Source organism: Dreissena polymorpha, chromosome 2 (assembly GCF_020536995.1).
Source record: "Dreissena polymorpha isolate Duluth1 chromosome 2, UMN_Dpol_1.0, whole genome shotgun sequence".
Classification (NCBI taxonomy): Eukaryota; Metazoa; Mollusca; class Bivalvia; order Myida; family Dreissenidae; genus Dreissena; species Dreissena polymorpha.
Window position 1 is genome coordinate 121,514,857 of NC_068356.1, and position 16,628 is coordinate 121,531,484.

At 35.7% G+C, this 16,628-nt stretch overlaps 1 protein-coding gene across 2 annotated transcripts in view; it reads left to right on the forward strand.

Moving 5' to 3' along the window:
* The window catches only part of LOC127868774 (xylosyltransferase oxt-like), a 30,799-nt gene extending 26,619 nt beyond the window's left edge, over positions 1–4,180 (forward strand). For both annotated transcript variants that reach the window (XM_052410829.1, XM_052410830.1), the window contains exons 12-13: positions 285–417; positions 741–4,180. In XM_052410829.1, the coding sequence (XP_052266789.1) occupies positions 285–417; positions 741–1,403 (796 nt within the window). In that variant the 3' untranslated portion in view covers positions 1,404–4,180. The remainder of the gene's footprint in view (positions 1–284; positions 418–740) is intronic.
* The last annotated feature ends 12,448 nt before the right edge of the window (positions 4,181–16,628 follow it).

The window sequence follows — 16,628 nt, forward strand, 5'->3', positions numbered from 1 at the left end:
GGAATGACACTATATGCACATGCATTAAGCCCTTATTATCTGGGATGACTCTATATGCACATGCATTAAGCCCTTTTTATCTGGGATGACTCTATATGCACATGCATTAAGCCCTTATTATCTGGAATGACACTATATGCACATGCATTAAGCCCTTATTATCTGGGATGACTCTATATGCACATGCATTGAGCCCTGATTATCTGGGATGACATTCTTCATCTCTATGCACATGCATTCATCCCTGTTTTTCAAGAGCACTGCTCATATCTCCACTGTTCCAGGTATCTGATCAAGTTTAATGCGACATTGCCATCTCGTCCTGACCCAGTCACATTGGAGAGCCAGTACAACTACAAGTCTACCTACAAAATACTCAACCCTGACGGGCCTATTGGCCGGCTGATCACTCTAGAGGTGGGGCATAATACATAATACTTAAATGATGTAATAAACACTGAAATCATATTGATTAACATGTAAACATTTTTAAGCATAATTCTGATAGAAAAATCAAGATATTTATATGTTTATGTACATATATGTTATGTTTCTGAATAAAGTTAAGGCAGACAGATAGAAATTAACAATGAACAGACAAATAACATAAACATTTTAAATATGTTGTAATTTTAAAAAAATCTCAAAAATATATTTCCAATAATGAATGTGGTCAAAAACAAAAAGAATAATATGTTTGTCTCAAAATAATCAGATTACTATGTTTTATTTTCCTATAGGTAGGGTCTGACTATGACTTAAAAGAATTAATTTTCCGCAACTACGCACGGTTTCTCGGCCCCAACAGTGATGTTAGACTTCGTCTTGTGTGGCGTTACGGGGGTGTTTTCAACATGGCAGTGGCTTGGATTGACCCATCTGGAGTTGTTGCATCCTATGAAAATGTGACTGTAGGAAAAGAATCTCTTATTGATGTTCATAATCCAAATTTAAAAAGACCTTTACGGCCGGGTGTGTGGACCGTTAATCTGATATATTCAGAAAAAATCTGTGCAGAATTGAAGTTTCTTGTTGTGCCATATTCCAGGTATAAAGGGCAAGAAATCACTACAGTATTAGCCAGTCAGTTACATAATGGACCCAGTGGCTCTTACTCACCCAGAAATGCATCTAATCCAGTGTACAAATACCATATAGATAATGCTATTGAATTACATGAGAAATCTGTGATAAATGGAAGGAAGATGGGAGAGGATTTGAGGATGTGGATTGACGAATTGACTGCTCAGTTTTGGTCTGTTGAGGACGCATGCACTGTGGTCAACGTTGAGCCGGTATGTTCACAGTTGGAGTTGTGTCATGAAACTACATGGAGCTCACTTTCCCCAGACCCAAAGACACAGATATCTTTGAAATACATGAACAAGTCTAAAATAAACTAAATTTTGTTAAATTCAACTTTTTCTGCATATCATGGTGCTATTATATATCATCTGTTTGATAACTTATTTTATGAGCAGATGTAAAATTAAAAAAAATGTTTCTGACATCATGCCTTATTGAACAATCAAAATAATTTACTGCTGTTTTCATTTTTTGTTTTACTTTGTATGCGTTTATTTTTGTTTACTGCAAATATTTGTTACAAGTGGAAATGCAGTTATAAAGCTCCTACTATGTATTGAAATGGCTATGTGCTGTCTCTGATTTAGAACTCAGGAACATCAATATGCTTTTACACTGAAAACAAATATACGGTATGGATTTATATTTAGTATTACAAAAATGGTAGTTTTGTATACATGAACATGTGCATATATAAAAATACAGAATTACATGTATTCTTGCTTTAAAAACAAATATTCTCAATCACAGAGATTGTCTGATATATTGACTATTGGTATCCCTTGTTCTTATGTACCTTTTATTGTTTTCTGCTAGTATTTTAAGAATTTAATTTTGATAAATCGAGTGTAAGACTAATGACGGTACTGATTATGACAATGCATTCTAATTAATCAGCATTGACTTGTACATTTTCCATATCAGCTAATGGCTAGAAATGTCCACATTTAGCTAAATACGTTTCTGTTTGGCTGCAAGATTTGCTAATGAAATCCTAGGAAATATTCAAAATGAGACATTTTTTACAAAAAGGGTTAATTTGGATTCGGAAATTTGAAATCAGGATGGCTAAGATATACATATATATGTATATATGTGTGTGTGTATCAGTTTATCAGGGTCGGTTTATTTGAATTACAATGTATTTGATTGATATGCAATGTTTAAAAAAAATGTTCTTTCATTATTCATTGTGTTGCTAGTCATTGTAATAATTTTGCCTTAAATGACCCAGAACAGCAAGTGTTTACGGTAGCTGTAATTACATTTTCATTGTAATTTGCTAGATGTAGTTTTGTATTTGCTAAAGTCTAACTATGATTGGAGAGGTTCACATACTGAATTTTTAGCTCGGCTGTTTTCGGAGAAAACCAGATGTATTGTCATAGCCAGCTCGTTGTGTCGTCCTCCGTCCGCGTCGTGCTAAAACCTTGACATTTTGCTCTTAATCAAAGTGCTTCCACCTACAACTTTGAAACTTCATAAGTAGGTGCACCTTGATGAGTTCTACACGCCACACCCATTTTTGGGTCACCAGGTCAAAGGTCAAGGTCACTATGACCTCTTAAAAAAATACTCTGACAAGCTTTCATTGATTCAAAACTGCACCGCAGCCAAGCGTTGGTACCCGTTTTACGGTGTTCTTGATTAATTATTCTTGTAAACATCATACGTATTTTTAAATTTACATTTGGGAACAGTCTAATTGTTTTTTTCAAGTAGATGCTGAAAAAAATAATTTGAAAGACTCTTGTCAAATGTAAATGAAATATTTGTTCTATTACCGACTTCTTGAAAAAAAATCCACACCATAAAGTAAAATAGTTGTAATGATAATAACCTTAATGCTGTGCTTTGCGCAGCATTCATCAAGAATGTTTCCTGCTTGTTTCAACAAATTGGTTAACAATATGAAACGCAGAAGTGAAATTTATAAAGTGAAGAAGATAATAAAATCAAATGATGCATGCTGTACCACAAATTGTACATTGTTTATGGTCCTGATTGTTTAGATTCAACCCAAATGAATTACATTTTACTTTAATTGAATGTGTTATCATTGTATAAAATACATGTGCAGTTTAATTTTGATATTATTTATAGTATTTATTGTATGCTTCTACTTTGGTCCCATTTGACTTATCTGATTTGTAATGCTGGCATATGTTTTTGTATGTATTACATATTGATTATTTTTATCAATTGATTATTTGAGTAGGAATGTCAACGAAATCCGCCATCACATTTTCTGTTTACATGGTTTATAGCTTAGAGACAGATACCTGACCCTGATGAATTATGTGAGCATAATTATTCATACTTTACTAACCACAGAGTAAACCATTATATGCGATAAACGTTACATCCTTTGCCTTTTTATTAGCTCATCTATTTTTTGAAACAAAATTATGAGCTGTTGTCATCACCTTGGCGTCAGGTTCTGCGTCGGCGTCCGGTTAAGTTTTGTCTTAGGTCCACTTTTCTCAGAAAGTATCAATGCTATTGCATTCAAACTTGGTACACTTACTTACTATCATAAGGGGACTGGGCAGGCAAAGTTAGATAACTCTGGCGTGAATTTTGACAGAATTATGTGCCCTTTTTATACTTGGAAAATTGAAAATTTGGTTAAGTTTTGTGTTAAGGTCTACTTTATTCCTAAAGTATCAAAGCTTTTGCTTTCATACTTGCAACACTTACTAACTATCTTAAGAGGGCTGTGCAGGCAAAGTTGCATAACTCTGGTTGTCATTTTGACGGAATTATGGCCCTTTTTTTACTTAGTAACTTTGAATATATGGTTAAATTTTGTGTTTAGATCCACTTTACTTCTTAAGTATCAAGGCTATTGCTTTCAAACTTCAAATACTTTCATGCTATCATGAGGGTACTGTACCTGGCAAGTTGAATTTTACCTTGACCTTTGAATGACCTTGACTATCAAGGTCAAATTATTAAAGTTTGCTAGAATTGCCATAACTTCTTTATTTATGATTAGATTTGATTGATACTTTGAAATAACAACTCTTACCTGACATACCACAATAGACTCCACCCAAACCATCCCCAATGCCCCCCCCCCCCCACCCCAGAATCCCCCCTCAATTTTTTTAACAATCTTTTTAAAGATCATCTAATGAATGACTACACCCTCACACTATACCCCCCACCGCCCCCCCCCCCCCCCAAATTAAAAAAAAAATAATTTTTTAATCATGGTTAAAAAAATAAAAATTAAAAAAAAATATTTTTGTAATACCGTCCAACCATCCCACCCAAGAATACCCCCCCAATATTTTTTTTTCTTATTTTTGGAAGATAATGTTATAAATTACCACACACCCACACTATACACCCCTCTCCACCCCACCCCTCCCTCCTTTGTGATTGAAGTATTGAGATAGGTTCCTTCACCTTTAAAGGAAAAATAGATGAGCGGTCTGCACCCGCAAGGCGGTGCTCTTGTTTAATTTAATTATAACCCCTTGTTAATCACAATCAGATATTCTTGTATGTTGCTAGAAATCAGATATTTTTAGGTGTATATGAATTGAAAGTATCAAATGCTTGTGCTTTTATATTGTTGGTCAGTTTTTAGCTCACCTGATCACAAAGTGCTCAATGGTGACTTTTGTGATCACCTTTTGTCTGTGGTCTGTCGTCAACATTAGCCTTATTAATATTCTAGAGGTCACATGTATTGTCTGATCTTCATGAAACTTGGTCAGAAGAAGAGTCGGAATTATATCTTTGAATTGTTAGAAAATGGTACCAATGGTTGAAAAACATGGCTGCCAGGGGGCGTGTCATATTTCCTGTTATGGCGATAGTAAAACCTTGTTGACGCTCTAGAGGCCACATTTGTCTGATCATCATGAGACTTGGTCAAAAGATTTGTTCCAATGATATCTTGGATGACTTTTAAAATGCTTCCTGTTGCTGTAAAAACATGGCTGCCAGGGGGCGGGGCATTTTTTCTAATATGGCTATGGAAACACCTTGTTAACACTCTAGAGGCCACATTTATTGTCCGATCTTCATAAAACTTGGTCAGAAAATTTGTCCCAATGATATCTTGGAGGAGTTAAAAACGATTATGGTTGGTTTTGAAAAACATGGCTGCCAGGGTGCAAGGCATTTTTCTTTATATGGCTTTGGTAAAAACTTACTAAGGCTCTCAAAGTCACAATTAAAGTCCAATCTTCATGAAACTTGGTCAGATCAATTGTTGTAATGATATCTTGGATAGTTACAAAAATAGTTCCTGTCTGTTGAAAAACATGGTCACCAGGGGGCGGGGCATTCATCCTTATATAGTGGTAGTAAAACCCTTTTAACAGGCATAAAGTCACATTTATATTTCACTCTTCATGAAACTTGGTCGGAACATTTGTTCTAATGATATCTTGGACGAGTTCGAAAATGGTTCCAGTTGGTTGAAAAAACATTGGTGCCTAGGGGTGGGACATTTTTTTCTCATATGGCTATAGTAAAAACTGTCACATTTATTGTCAAATCTTCATGAAAGTTAGTCAGAACTTTTTTTTGTAATGATAAATGGTTCTGGTATGTTGGAAAACATGGCCACCAGGGGGTGGGGCATTTATCCTTATATGGCTATAGTAAAACCATGTTAGCACTCTAAAAGTTACATTTATAGTTCACTCTTCATGAAATTTCTAATGATATCTTGGGCATCAAAGAACATGCCAGTTCCTTTGTATCTCATGTGAGCGACTTTTGGCCTTTCAGGCCCTCTTGTTACTTATATTGGTTTTATATTTGATACTGTAGAAGTACATTCTGCAGACCGCTAGGTGTATTTAGTATCACAAATTAAACTATCTACTGCAAGAAATTACTCCCATGTATCAGTAGATAGTGATACGACTGTGGTCATTCAGGCTTCCCTGATACACTAATGTTTGCACCTCTAGTTCATTGAAAATCAAACATGTGCATTGTGTAAACAATTAGGAAAAATCATGTTGTGGTGACTGTGGAAGATAATAAAAATGGTCGGTCAGACAGAATGCAAGTAATTTTAATCCCTGGCCAAACCTCATAGCATTTGGGGATTGGTTATGAAATATTTTCTTTGGCAAATCCCCCTACCTCTTAATGAAGTTCAGCAGTTTTCAGTAAATACTGGTTTAGTTAACTTACCGCCCCATATGACTAAAATACTAATGAAAATGGCATAACATTCAACTAAACGAACATAATCTTGTTATATGATGTTGCTGATTTTTATACAGTTTTGCTTGATACTATCTCAGTGTCCATTGGTTTGCATATACCCTCTATTTGTTCTAAAGCAATTATAGCATTAGTTTTCAATAAATAAGAAATAACTAAAACGAAAATTTTCAAGTGATTGTTGTATTATCATTATTCTGTTATTTGAAACACACAAGTCAGAAACTTGAGATGTAAAATAAAATTACAGTTGACTTTTCTTGTATTTGCATGTTAAGTCATTTTAAGTAGAAACAAGGAATGCATTTTTTTATTGTTTTATTGTGTGCATGTATTTTTTTCATATTAGTTTATGTACTTTTTTTAAACACATTAATTTGAACAATAAACAAAACTGAACACATTTTTCCACTAAAATCTTAGTTCACAATGTATATTTAACTGACTTAATTTGAAGTCATATACCGGTAGTTTGATGCAAAAACATGTCATGAGCTCTCAGTTGTGCAGTTAGCTATGTACATGTAATTTGTGATACAAGAACATAATATTGTATTTATTGATATTCATGTTTAGCCTGTCTTCAGCAACACTTGTTAATATTATTTGATAATTGCATCATGAACTGGATATTAACTGTTACTTTGTAACAGGTTTTTGCTAATAAAATCTTTATTTGTATTCCAAATGTTATTTGATTTTAGAATTCTTATGCCAGAGCCTGTCAAAATATTGTGGACATGAAATATCTAAAATCACTAAGAAGCTGTGCAATTTATATGCCCCCCTTCGAAGAAGAGGGGTATATTGTATTTGGCCTGTCTGTCTGTCATTGCATGTGTGTGTCCCAGAACTTTAACCTTGGTCATAACTTTTGCAATATTGAAGATAGCAACTTGATATTTGGCATGCATGTGTATCTCATGGAGCTTCACATTTTTAGTGGTGAAAGGTTAAGGTCATCCTTCAAGGTCAAAGGTCAAATATATGGGGGGGGGGGAAGGGGGCATAGTGTTTCACAAACACATCACTTGCTATTTTCTAGATTTATTATACCCCCACAAACGAAGTTTAGGGGGGTATATAGGAGTGAACTTGTCTGTCGGTCGGTCGGTCTGTCTGTCGGTCCGTATTAAGTGTCCGCTCTCTAATTCAAGTAGTTTTCATCCGATCTTCACCAAACGTGGTCAGAAGTTGTATCTACATGATGTCTAGGCCAATTTCGAACATGGGCCTTGCTGGGTCAAAAACTAGGACACGGGGTCACTTAGTGCGTTTTAAACATTCAGCATGTTGTCCGCTCTCTAATTCAAGTAGTTTTCATCCGATCTTCACCAAACTTGGTCAGAAGTTGTATCTAGATGATCTTAAGGCCAAGTTCGAACATGGGCCTTGCCGGGTTAAAAACTAGGTCACGGGGTAACTTAGTGCGTTTTTTAACATTCAGCATGGTGTCCTCTCTATTATTCAAGTAGTTTTTATCCGATCTTCACCAAATTGGTCAGAAGTTTTATCTAGATGATCTGAAAGCCAAGTTCGAACATGGGCCATGCCAGATCAAAAACTAGGTCACAGGGTCACTTAGTACGTTTTACACATTGTGCATGGTGTCCGCTCTCTATTTCAAGAAGTTTAAATCAGATCTTCACCGCACTTGGTAAGAAGTTGTAACTAGATGATGTGTAGGTCAAGTTCGAACATGGGCCATGCCGGGTCAAAAACTAGGTCACGGGGTCACTTAGTGTGTTTTAAACATCACAATGTTGTCCGCTCTCTAATTCAAGTAGTTTTCATCCAATCTTCAGTAAACTTGGTCAGAAGTTGTATCTAGATGATGTCTAGGTCAAGTTTGAATATGGGTCATGCCGGGTAAAAAACTAGGTCACAGGGTATATTAGTGCGTTTTAAACCTCACCATGTTGTCCGCTCTCTAATTCAAGTATTTTCATCCAAAGCCTCACCAAACTTGGTCACAAGTTTTATCTAAATGATCTCTAGGACAAGTTTGAACATGGGCCGTTCGGGCCTAAAACTAGGTCACGGGGTCACTTAGTGCGTTTTTTAACATTCAGCATGGTGTCCGCTCTTTAATTCATGTAGTTTACATCCGATCTTCACCAAATTGTGTCAGAAGTTTTATGGAAATTATCTTAAGGCCAAGTTAGAACATGGGTCTTTTTGGGTCAAAAACTAGGTCAAGTGGTCACTTAGTGCGTTTTAAAAATTGAGCATGGTGTCCCCTGTTTTTTGTGAAGACGACATGCAAAATATTATGTGTCAATGTATGTGGAGGTATTTGTCACGTCTGTGACAAAGCCCTAGTTTTGTCTGATTATAATATGTGTATTGACCAGATACAAAAACAATAAAAAGTTGAAAAAGTAGATATGATTTAATTCTAAAAGGGTATTTATTAATTATGAATTCAAATTTAAGAGGAGGCAGGTTTAATCCACTTTTGGCAGAATGACTATCACTATCAAGACAAGCTCAATGACCGTACAGACACTTGGAGGTCGTTCATGGAATATATGGTGCACAGAACATCATGGCTCACGCTCAGGAATCCTGCTTCTTGTTCAATGTTACCATTATTGAATCTTACATTCTGAATGTTGCTGACAGCTTTTACAGGTATCTATTTTTGTTGGTTGTTTTCTGTAATATTGCAGGTGAAACTTAGCAAAGCTTAGATTGGCAAAAAGTTTTCTGTACGGTTTGATTTTAATTATTCAAATCTGTTTTTGGTATTCAACAAAATAATCATATAGCCTGTAATTCTTCTACTTAATGTCCAAGTTGACATTGTCGAACATTGTTTCAAATGTTCAGAAGAAATAAGCTTTGCTTTTGAATAACTATTCAATTGACTATTACTACATGTATTGCGTAAAGTATTGTCACCAACCAGTCTATGCAGTCTGATAGGCTTATCTAGTACTACACTTTCCGTCTTGACTTGATTTTGGTTTATAAGAGACTTCCCTTGAAGAAAAAAATGCCTGAAAAGCGAAAGTATAGTCTCTGATAAGCCTGTGCGGACAGCACACTCAAATCTGTGATGACACTTTAGACACATGCATTAAGTCCAGTGTAAGGAGATCAAAAAAATACATTAAAGCGGAAAGAGACGTCCCTGATTATCTGTGATGACACTACATGCACATGCATTAAGCCCTGATTATCTAGGATGACACTCTATGCACATGCATTAAGCCCTTATTATCTGGGATGACTCTATGCACATGCATTAAGCCCTGATTATCTGGGATGACTCTCTATGCACATGAATTAAGCCCTGATTATCTGGGATGACACTCTATGCACATGCATTAAGCCCTTATTATCTGGGATGACTCTCTATGCACATGCATTAAGCCCTTATTATCTGGGATGACTCTCTATGCACATGAATTAAGCCCTGATTATCTGGGATGACACTCTATGCACATGCATTAAGTCCTTATTATCTTGGATGACACTCTATGCACATGCATTAAGCCCTTATTATCTGGGATGACTATGCACATGCATTAAGCCCTGATTATCTGGGCTGACACTATATGCACATGCATTAAGCCCTTATTATCTAGGATGACTATGCACATGCATTAAGCCCTTATTATCTGGGATGACACTATGCACATGCATTAAGCCCTTATTATCTGGGATGACTCTCTATGCACATGCATTAAGCCCTGATTATCTGGGATGACACTCTATGCACATGCATTAAGCCCTGATTATCTGCGATGACTCTCTATGCACATGAATTAAGCCCTGATTATCTGGGATGACACTCTATGCACATGCATTAAGCCCTTATTATCTTGGATGACACTCTATGCACATGCATTAGGCCCTTATTATCTGGGATGACACTCTATGCACATGCATTAAGCCCTTATTATATGGGATGACTGTCTATGCACATGCATTAAGCCCTGATTATCTGGGATGACTCTATATGCACATGCATTAAGCCCTTATTATCTGGGATGACTCTCTATGCACATGCATTAAGCCCTTATTATCTTGGATGTCCCTCTATGCACATGCATTAAGCCCTGATTATCTGGGATGACTCTATATGCACATGCATTAAGCCCTTATTATCTGGAATGACACTATATGCACATGCATTAAGCCCTTATTATCTGGGATGACTCTCTATGCACATGCATTAAGCCCTTATTATCTGGGATGACACTCTATGCACATGCATTAAGCCCTGATTATCTGGGATGACACTCTATGCACATGCATTAAGCCCTTATTATCTGGGATGACTCTCTATGCACATGCATTAAGCCCTGATTATTTGGGATGACTATGCACATGCATTAAGCCCTGATTATCTGGGATGACACTCTATGCACATGCATTAAGCCCTGATTATCTGGGATGACATTCTTCATCTCTATGCACATGCATTAAGCCCTTATTATCTGGGATGACTCTCTCTATGCACATGCATTAAGCCCTTATTATCTGGAATGACACTATATGCACATGCATTAAGCCCTTATTATCTGGGATGACTCTCTATGCACATGCATTAAGCCCTTATTATCTGGGATGACACTCTATGCACATGCATTAAGCCCTGATTATCTGGGATGACACTCTATGCACATGCATTAAGCCCTTATTATCTGGGATGACTCTCTATGCACATGCATTAAGCCCTGATTATTTGGAATGACTATGCACATGCATTAAGCCCTGATTATCTGGGATGACACTATGCACATGCATTAAGCCCTGATTATCTGGGATGACATTCTTCATCTCTATGCACATGCATTAAGCCCTGATTATCTGGGATGACTCTCTATGCACATGCATTAAGCCCTTATTATCTGGGATGACACTCTATGCACATACATTAAGCCCTTATTATCTGGGATGACTCTATATGCACATGCATTAAGCCCTGATTATCTGGGATGACTCTCTATGCACATGCATTAAGCCCTGATTATCTGGGATGACATTCTTCATCTCTATGCACATGTATTCATCCCTGTTTTTCAAGAGCACTGCTCATATCTCCACTGTTCCAGGTATCTGATCAAGTTTAATGCGACATTGCCATCCCGTCCTGACCCAGTCACATTGGAGAGCCAGTACAACTACAAGTCTACCTACAAAATACTCAACCCTGACGGGCCTATTGGCCGACTGATCATTCTAGAGGTGGGGCATAATACTTAAATGATGTAATAAACACTGAAATCATATATTGATTTACATGTAAACATTTTAAAGCATAAGTCTGATAGAAAAATCAAGATGTTTACATGTTTATGTACATATATATATCATGTCTCTGAATAAAGTTAAGGCAGACAGATATAAATTTACAATTTACATACAAATAACTGTTTAATGCAAAAATCCATGGCCTTCCCCAAGGCTAACGTTTCACTGTTTAACTCTTTGATGCATTATAAAATATAAAAAAATAACAGGAAATGAATTTAAATCGCCATTATTTTATTGTTTTAACTGGTACATTCTTAAAAGAACATACAAATATCTTTTATTGCAATAAAAGCAATTGTTTTATATATCAGTAAAGATATTTTTTTTTTATTTGTGTTATATTGTTCATAAATCAGAAGCATGTTAACTATGGGACTTTTTGGGTTGATTTGTATGCAATTGGTTTCATAAACATTTTAAAAACGATGTTATTTTTAAAAAAATCTCAAAAATATTTTTCAAATAATGAATGTGGTCAATAAGAATAATATGTTTGTCTCAAAATAATCAGATTACTATGTTTTATTTTCCTATAGGAGGGATCTGACTATGACTTTATAGAATTAATCTTCCGCAACTACGCACGGTTTCTCGGCCCCAACAGTGATGTAAGACTTCGTCTTGTGTGGCGTTACGGGGGTGTTTTCACCATCACTGTGGCTTGGATTGACCCTTCAGGAGTTGTTGCATCCTATGAAAATATGACTGAAGGAAAAGATCTCTTATTGATGTTCATAATCCAAATTTAAAAAGACCTTTACTACCGGGTGTGTGGACCGTTAATTTGATATATTCAGAAAAAATCTGTGCAGAATTGAAGTTTCTTGTTGTGCCATATTCCATGTATAAAGGACAAGAAATCACTATAGTATTAGCCCTTCAGTTACATAACGGACCGGATGGCTCTTATTCACCCAGAAATGCATCTAATCCAATGTACACATACCATATAGATAATGCTGTAGAATGGCATGAGAAATCTGTGATAAATGGAAGGAAGGTGGGAAAGGATTTGAGGATGTGGATTGACGAATTGACTGCTCAGTTTTGGTCTGTTGAGGACGCATGCACTGTGGTCAACGTTGAGCCGGTATGTTCACAGTTGGAGTTGTGTCATAAAACTACATGGAGCTCACTTTCCCCAGACCCAAAGACACAAATATCTGTGAAATACATTAACAAGTCTAAAGAAAACTAAATGTTGTTCAATGCAACTTTTTCTGCATAATTTCATGGTGCTATTATAAATCATCTTTTTTACCACATAAGTTTATGAGCATATGTACAAATAAAATATAATAATCTGACAGAATGCCTTATTGAACAATCAAAATAATTATACCCCCATTACCATTGGTAATGGGGGCTGTATAAGAGTCACTTTGTCGGTCGATCAGTTGGTCGGTCGGTCTGTCGGTCTGTCCCGAAATTTCATCCGATCTTCACCAAACTTGGTCACAAGTTGTATCTGGATGTTGTATAGGTCAAGTTTGAATATGGGTCATGCCGGGTCAAAAACTAGGTCATGGGGTAACTTAGTGTGTTTTGAACCGAAAGTTTTCTGGACCATAAGTATGTCATTTATCGTTAGATTTTAAAATAACTTGGTACATTTGTTCACCATCATGGAATGGTGTGTTGCGAGGAAAAAAAACGTCCATATCTCCAAGGTCAAGGTCACACTAGGAGTGTAAGGGTCAAATGCTTGTCCAGGCCATAACTTTATCATTTATTGTGAGATTTTAAAATCATTTGGCAAATTTGTTCACCATCATGGGACGGTGTGTCGCGCGAAACAATTACGTCAATATCTCGAAGGTCAAGGTCACACTTTGAGTTCAAAGATTAAAAATGGCCATAAATGAGCTTGTCTGGGCAATAACTATGTTGTTCATTGTGAGATTTTAAAATCATTTGGCACATTTGTTCACAATCATTGGACGATGTGTCAGAAGGCGAAAGAATTATGTCGATAACTTCAAGATCTAGGTCACATTAAGAGTTCAAAAGTAAAAAAATTTGGACGGCATGTCATGCGAAAGAATTCAAGAGCTCAAAGGTAGAAATGGCCATAAATGATAATGGCATAATATTTTTTTTAATCGCCATAAATTTGATTCTCTTGTTTTGTGAAGACAGCATGCAAAATAGTCTGTGTCAATGCGGCACATGGGGGTATACGTCACGTCTGTGACAAAGCTCTAGTTTACTGCTGTATTCACTTTTTTGTTTTACTTTTTTGCGTTTTTGTTTACTGCAAATATTTGTTACAAGTTGTGTTATAAGCCACCTACTATGTATTGAAATGGCTTTGTGCTGTCTCTGATTTAGAACTCAGGAACATCAATATGCTTTGACATTGAAAACAAATATACAATATGGATTTAAATTCAGTATTACAAAAATGTTTATTTTGTATACTTAAACATGATATAAACATACTGAATTACATGTATTTTTGCTTTTCAATACAAATATTCTTTATCACAGAAATTGTCTGATATACATGTATTGACTAATGGTATCACTTGTTCTTAAGTACTTGTATTTGTTTTCTGCTAGTTTTTTAAGAATTTAATTTTGATAAATCGAGTGTAAGACAAATGATGGTACTAATTATGACAATTCATTCTAATTAATAAGCATTGGCTTTTACATTTTCCATATCAGCGAATGGTTAGAAATGGCCACATTTAGCTAAATACATTTTGTTTGGCTGCAAGATTTGGTCATGAAATCCTAGGAAATATTCAAACTGAGACATTTTTTTACAAAACCGGTAATTTTGTAAATTTGAAGACAGGATGGCTTCGATATACACATATATATGTATATATGTTTGTGTATGAGTTTATCAGGGTCGGTTTATTTGAATTACCGTACAATATATTTGTTTGATTTGCAAAGATGAGAATGAATGTTCTTTCCATTATTCATTGTGTTGCTAGTCATTGTAATAATTTTGCCTTAAATTAACCAGAACAGCAAGTGTTTACAGTACCTGTAATGACATTTACAGTGTAATTTGCTAGATGTAGTTTTGTATTTGCTAATGTCTAACTATGATTGGAGAGGTTCACATACTGAATTTTTTAGCTCGGCTGTTTTCGGAGAAAACCAGATGTATTGTCATAGCCAGCTCGTTGTGTCGTCCTCCGTCCGCGTCGTGCTAAAACCTTGACATTTTGCTCTAAAAGCAAAGTGCTTCCACCTACAAATTTGTAACTTCATATGTAGATGCACCTTGATGAGTTTTATATGCTACACCCATTTTTGGGTCACAAGGTCAAGGTCACTGTGACCTCTAAAAATAGATAAATTCTGACAAGCTTTAATTGATTCAAAACTGCACCCGCAGCCGAGCGTAGGCCCCCGTTATGTGGTGCTCTTGTTTAATTATCTCCCGCCATAGGCGGAGGGATATTGTTTTGGCGTTGTCCTTCCGTCTTTCCGTCCGTCCGGAGCCATATCTTGGAAGTGCTTTGGCGGATTTCAATGAAACTTGGTATGAGTATATATAATGATAAGAGAATGATGCACGCCAAATGGCATTGTACACCATCTGTTTATCACGGAGTTATGGCCCTTTGTATCTTGAAAAAATACTTTTTTTGTGTGTCCGGAGCCATATCTTGGAAGTGCTTTGGAAGATTTCATTGAAACTTGGTATGAGTATGTATATCAATAAGAGTATGATGCTAGCCAAATAGCAGTGTACACCATCTGTTAATAACGGAGTTATGGCCCTTTGTATCTTGAAAAAATGTTTTTTTGACTGTCAAATATAACACTTTTGTGTCCAGAAGCATATTGGCCGGGGATATCAATTCAACAAATTTGCTTGTTATTCTTGTAAACATCATACGTTTGTTTAATTTACATTTGGGAACAGTCTAATTGTTCGACCCAAGTAGATGCTGAAAAAAATAATTTGAAAGACTCTTGTCAAATGTCAATGAAATATTTGTTCTATTACCGACTTAAACTTCTTGAAAAAAAATCCACACCATCAAGTTGTAACGATAATAACCTTAATGCTGCTTTGCGCAGCATACATCAAGAAATGTTTCCTGTTTGTTTCAACAAATTGGTTAACAATATGAAACGCAGAAGTAAAATTTATAAAGTGAAGAAGATAATAAAATCAAATGATGCATGCTGTACCACAAATTGTACATTGTTTATGGTCCTGATTGTTTAGATTCAACCCAAATGAATTACATTTTACTTTAATTGAATGTGTTATCATTGTATAAAATACATTTGCAGTTTAGTTTTCATATTATTTATAGTATTTATTGTATTTCTTCTACTTTGGTCCCATTTGACCTATCTCATTTGTAATGCTGGCATATGTTTTCGTATTTATTACATATTGATTATTTTTATCAATTGATTATTACAGATGCAATGTCAACGAAATCCACCATCACATTTTCTGTTTACATGGTTTATAGCTTAGAGACAGACACCTGACACTGATGAATTCTGTGAGCATAATTATTCATACTTTACTGACCACTTAGTGTACCCGATTATATGCGATAAGCTTAACATCCTTTGCCTTTTTATTTAATTTAATTATTACCCCTTGGTAATCACAATAAGATATTCTTGTATGTTGCTAGAAATCATATATTTTTAGGTGTAAAATAATTAAAAGTATCAATTGCTTGTGCTTTTATATTGTTGGTCAGTTTTTAGCTCACCTGATCACAAAGTGCTCAATGGTAAGCTTTTGTGATCACCTTTTGTCTGTGGTCCGTCGTCAACATTAGCCTTATTAATACTCTAGAGGTCACATTTATTGTCTGATCTTCATGAAACTTGGTCAGAAGTATAGTCTTAATGATATCTTTGAATAGTTAGAAAATGGTACCGATGGTTGAAAAACGTGACCACCAAGGGGCGGGGCATTTTTCCTATTATGGCTATATTAAAACCTTGTTGACGCTCTAGAGGCCACATTTATTGTCTGATCATCATGAAACTTGGTCAGAAGATTTGTCCCAATGATATCTTGGATGACTTTTAAAATGCTTCCTGTTGCTTTAAAAACATGGCCGCTAGGGTGC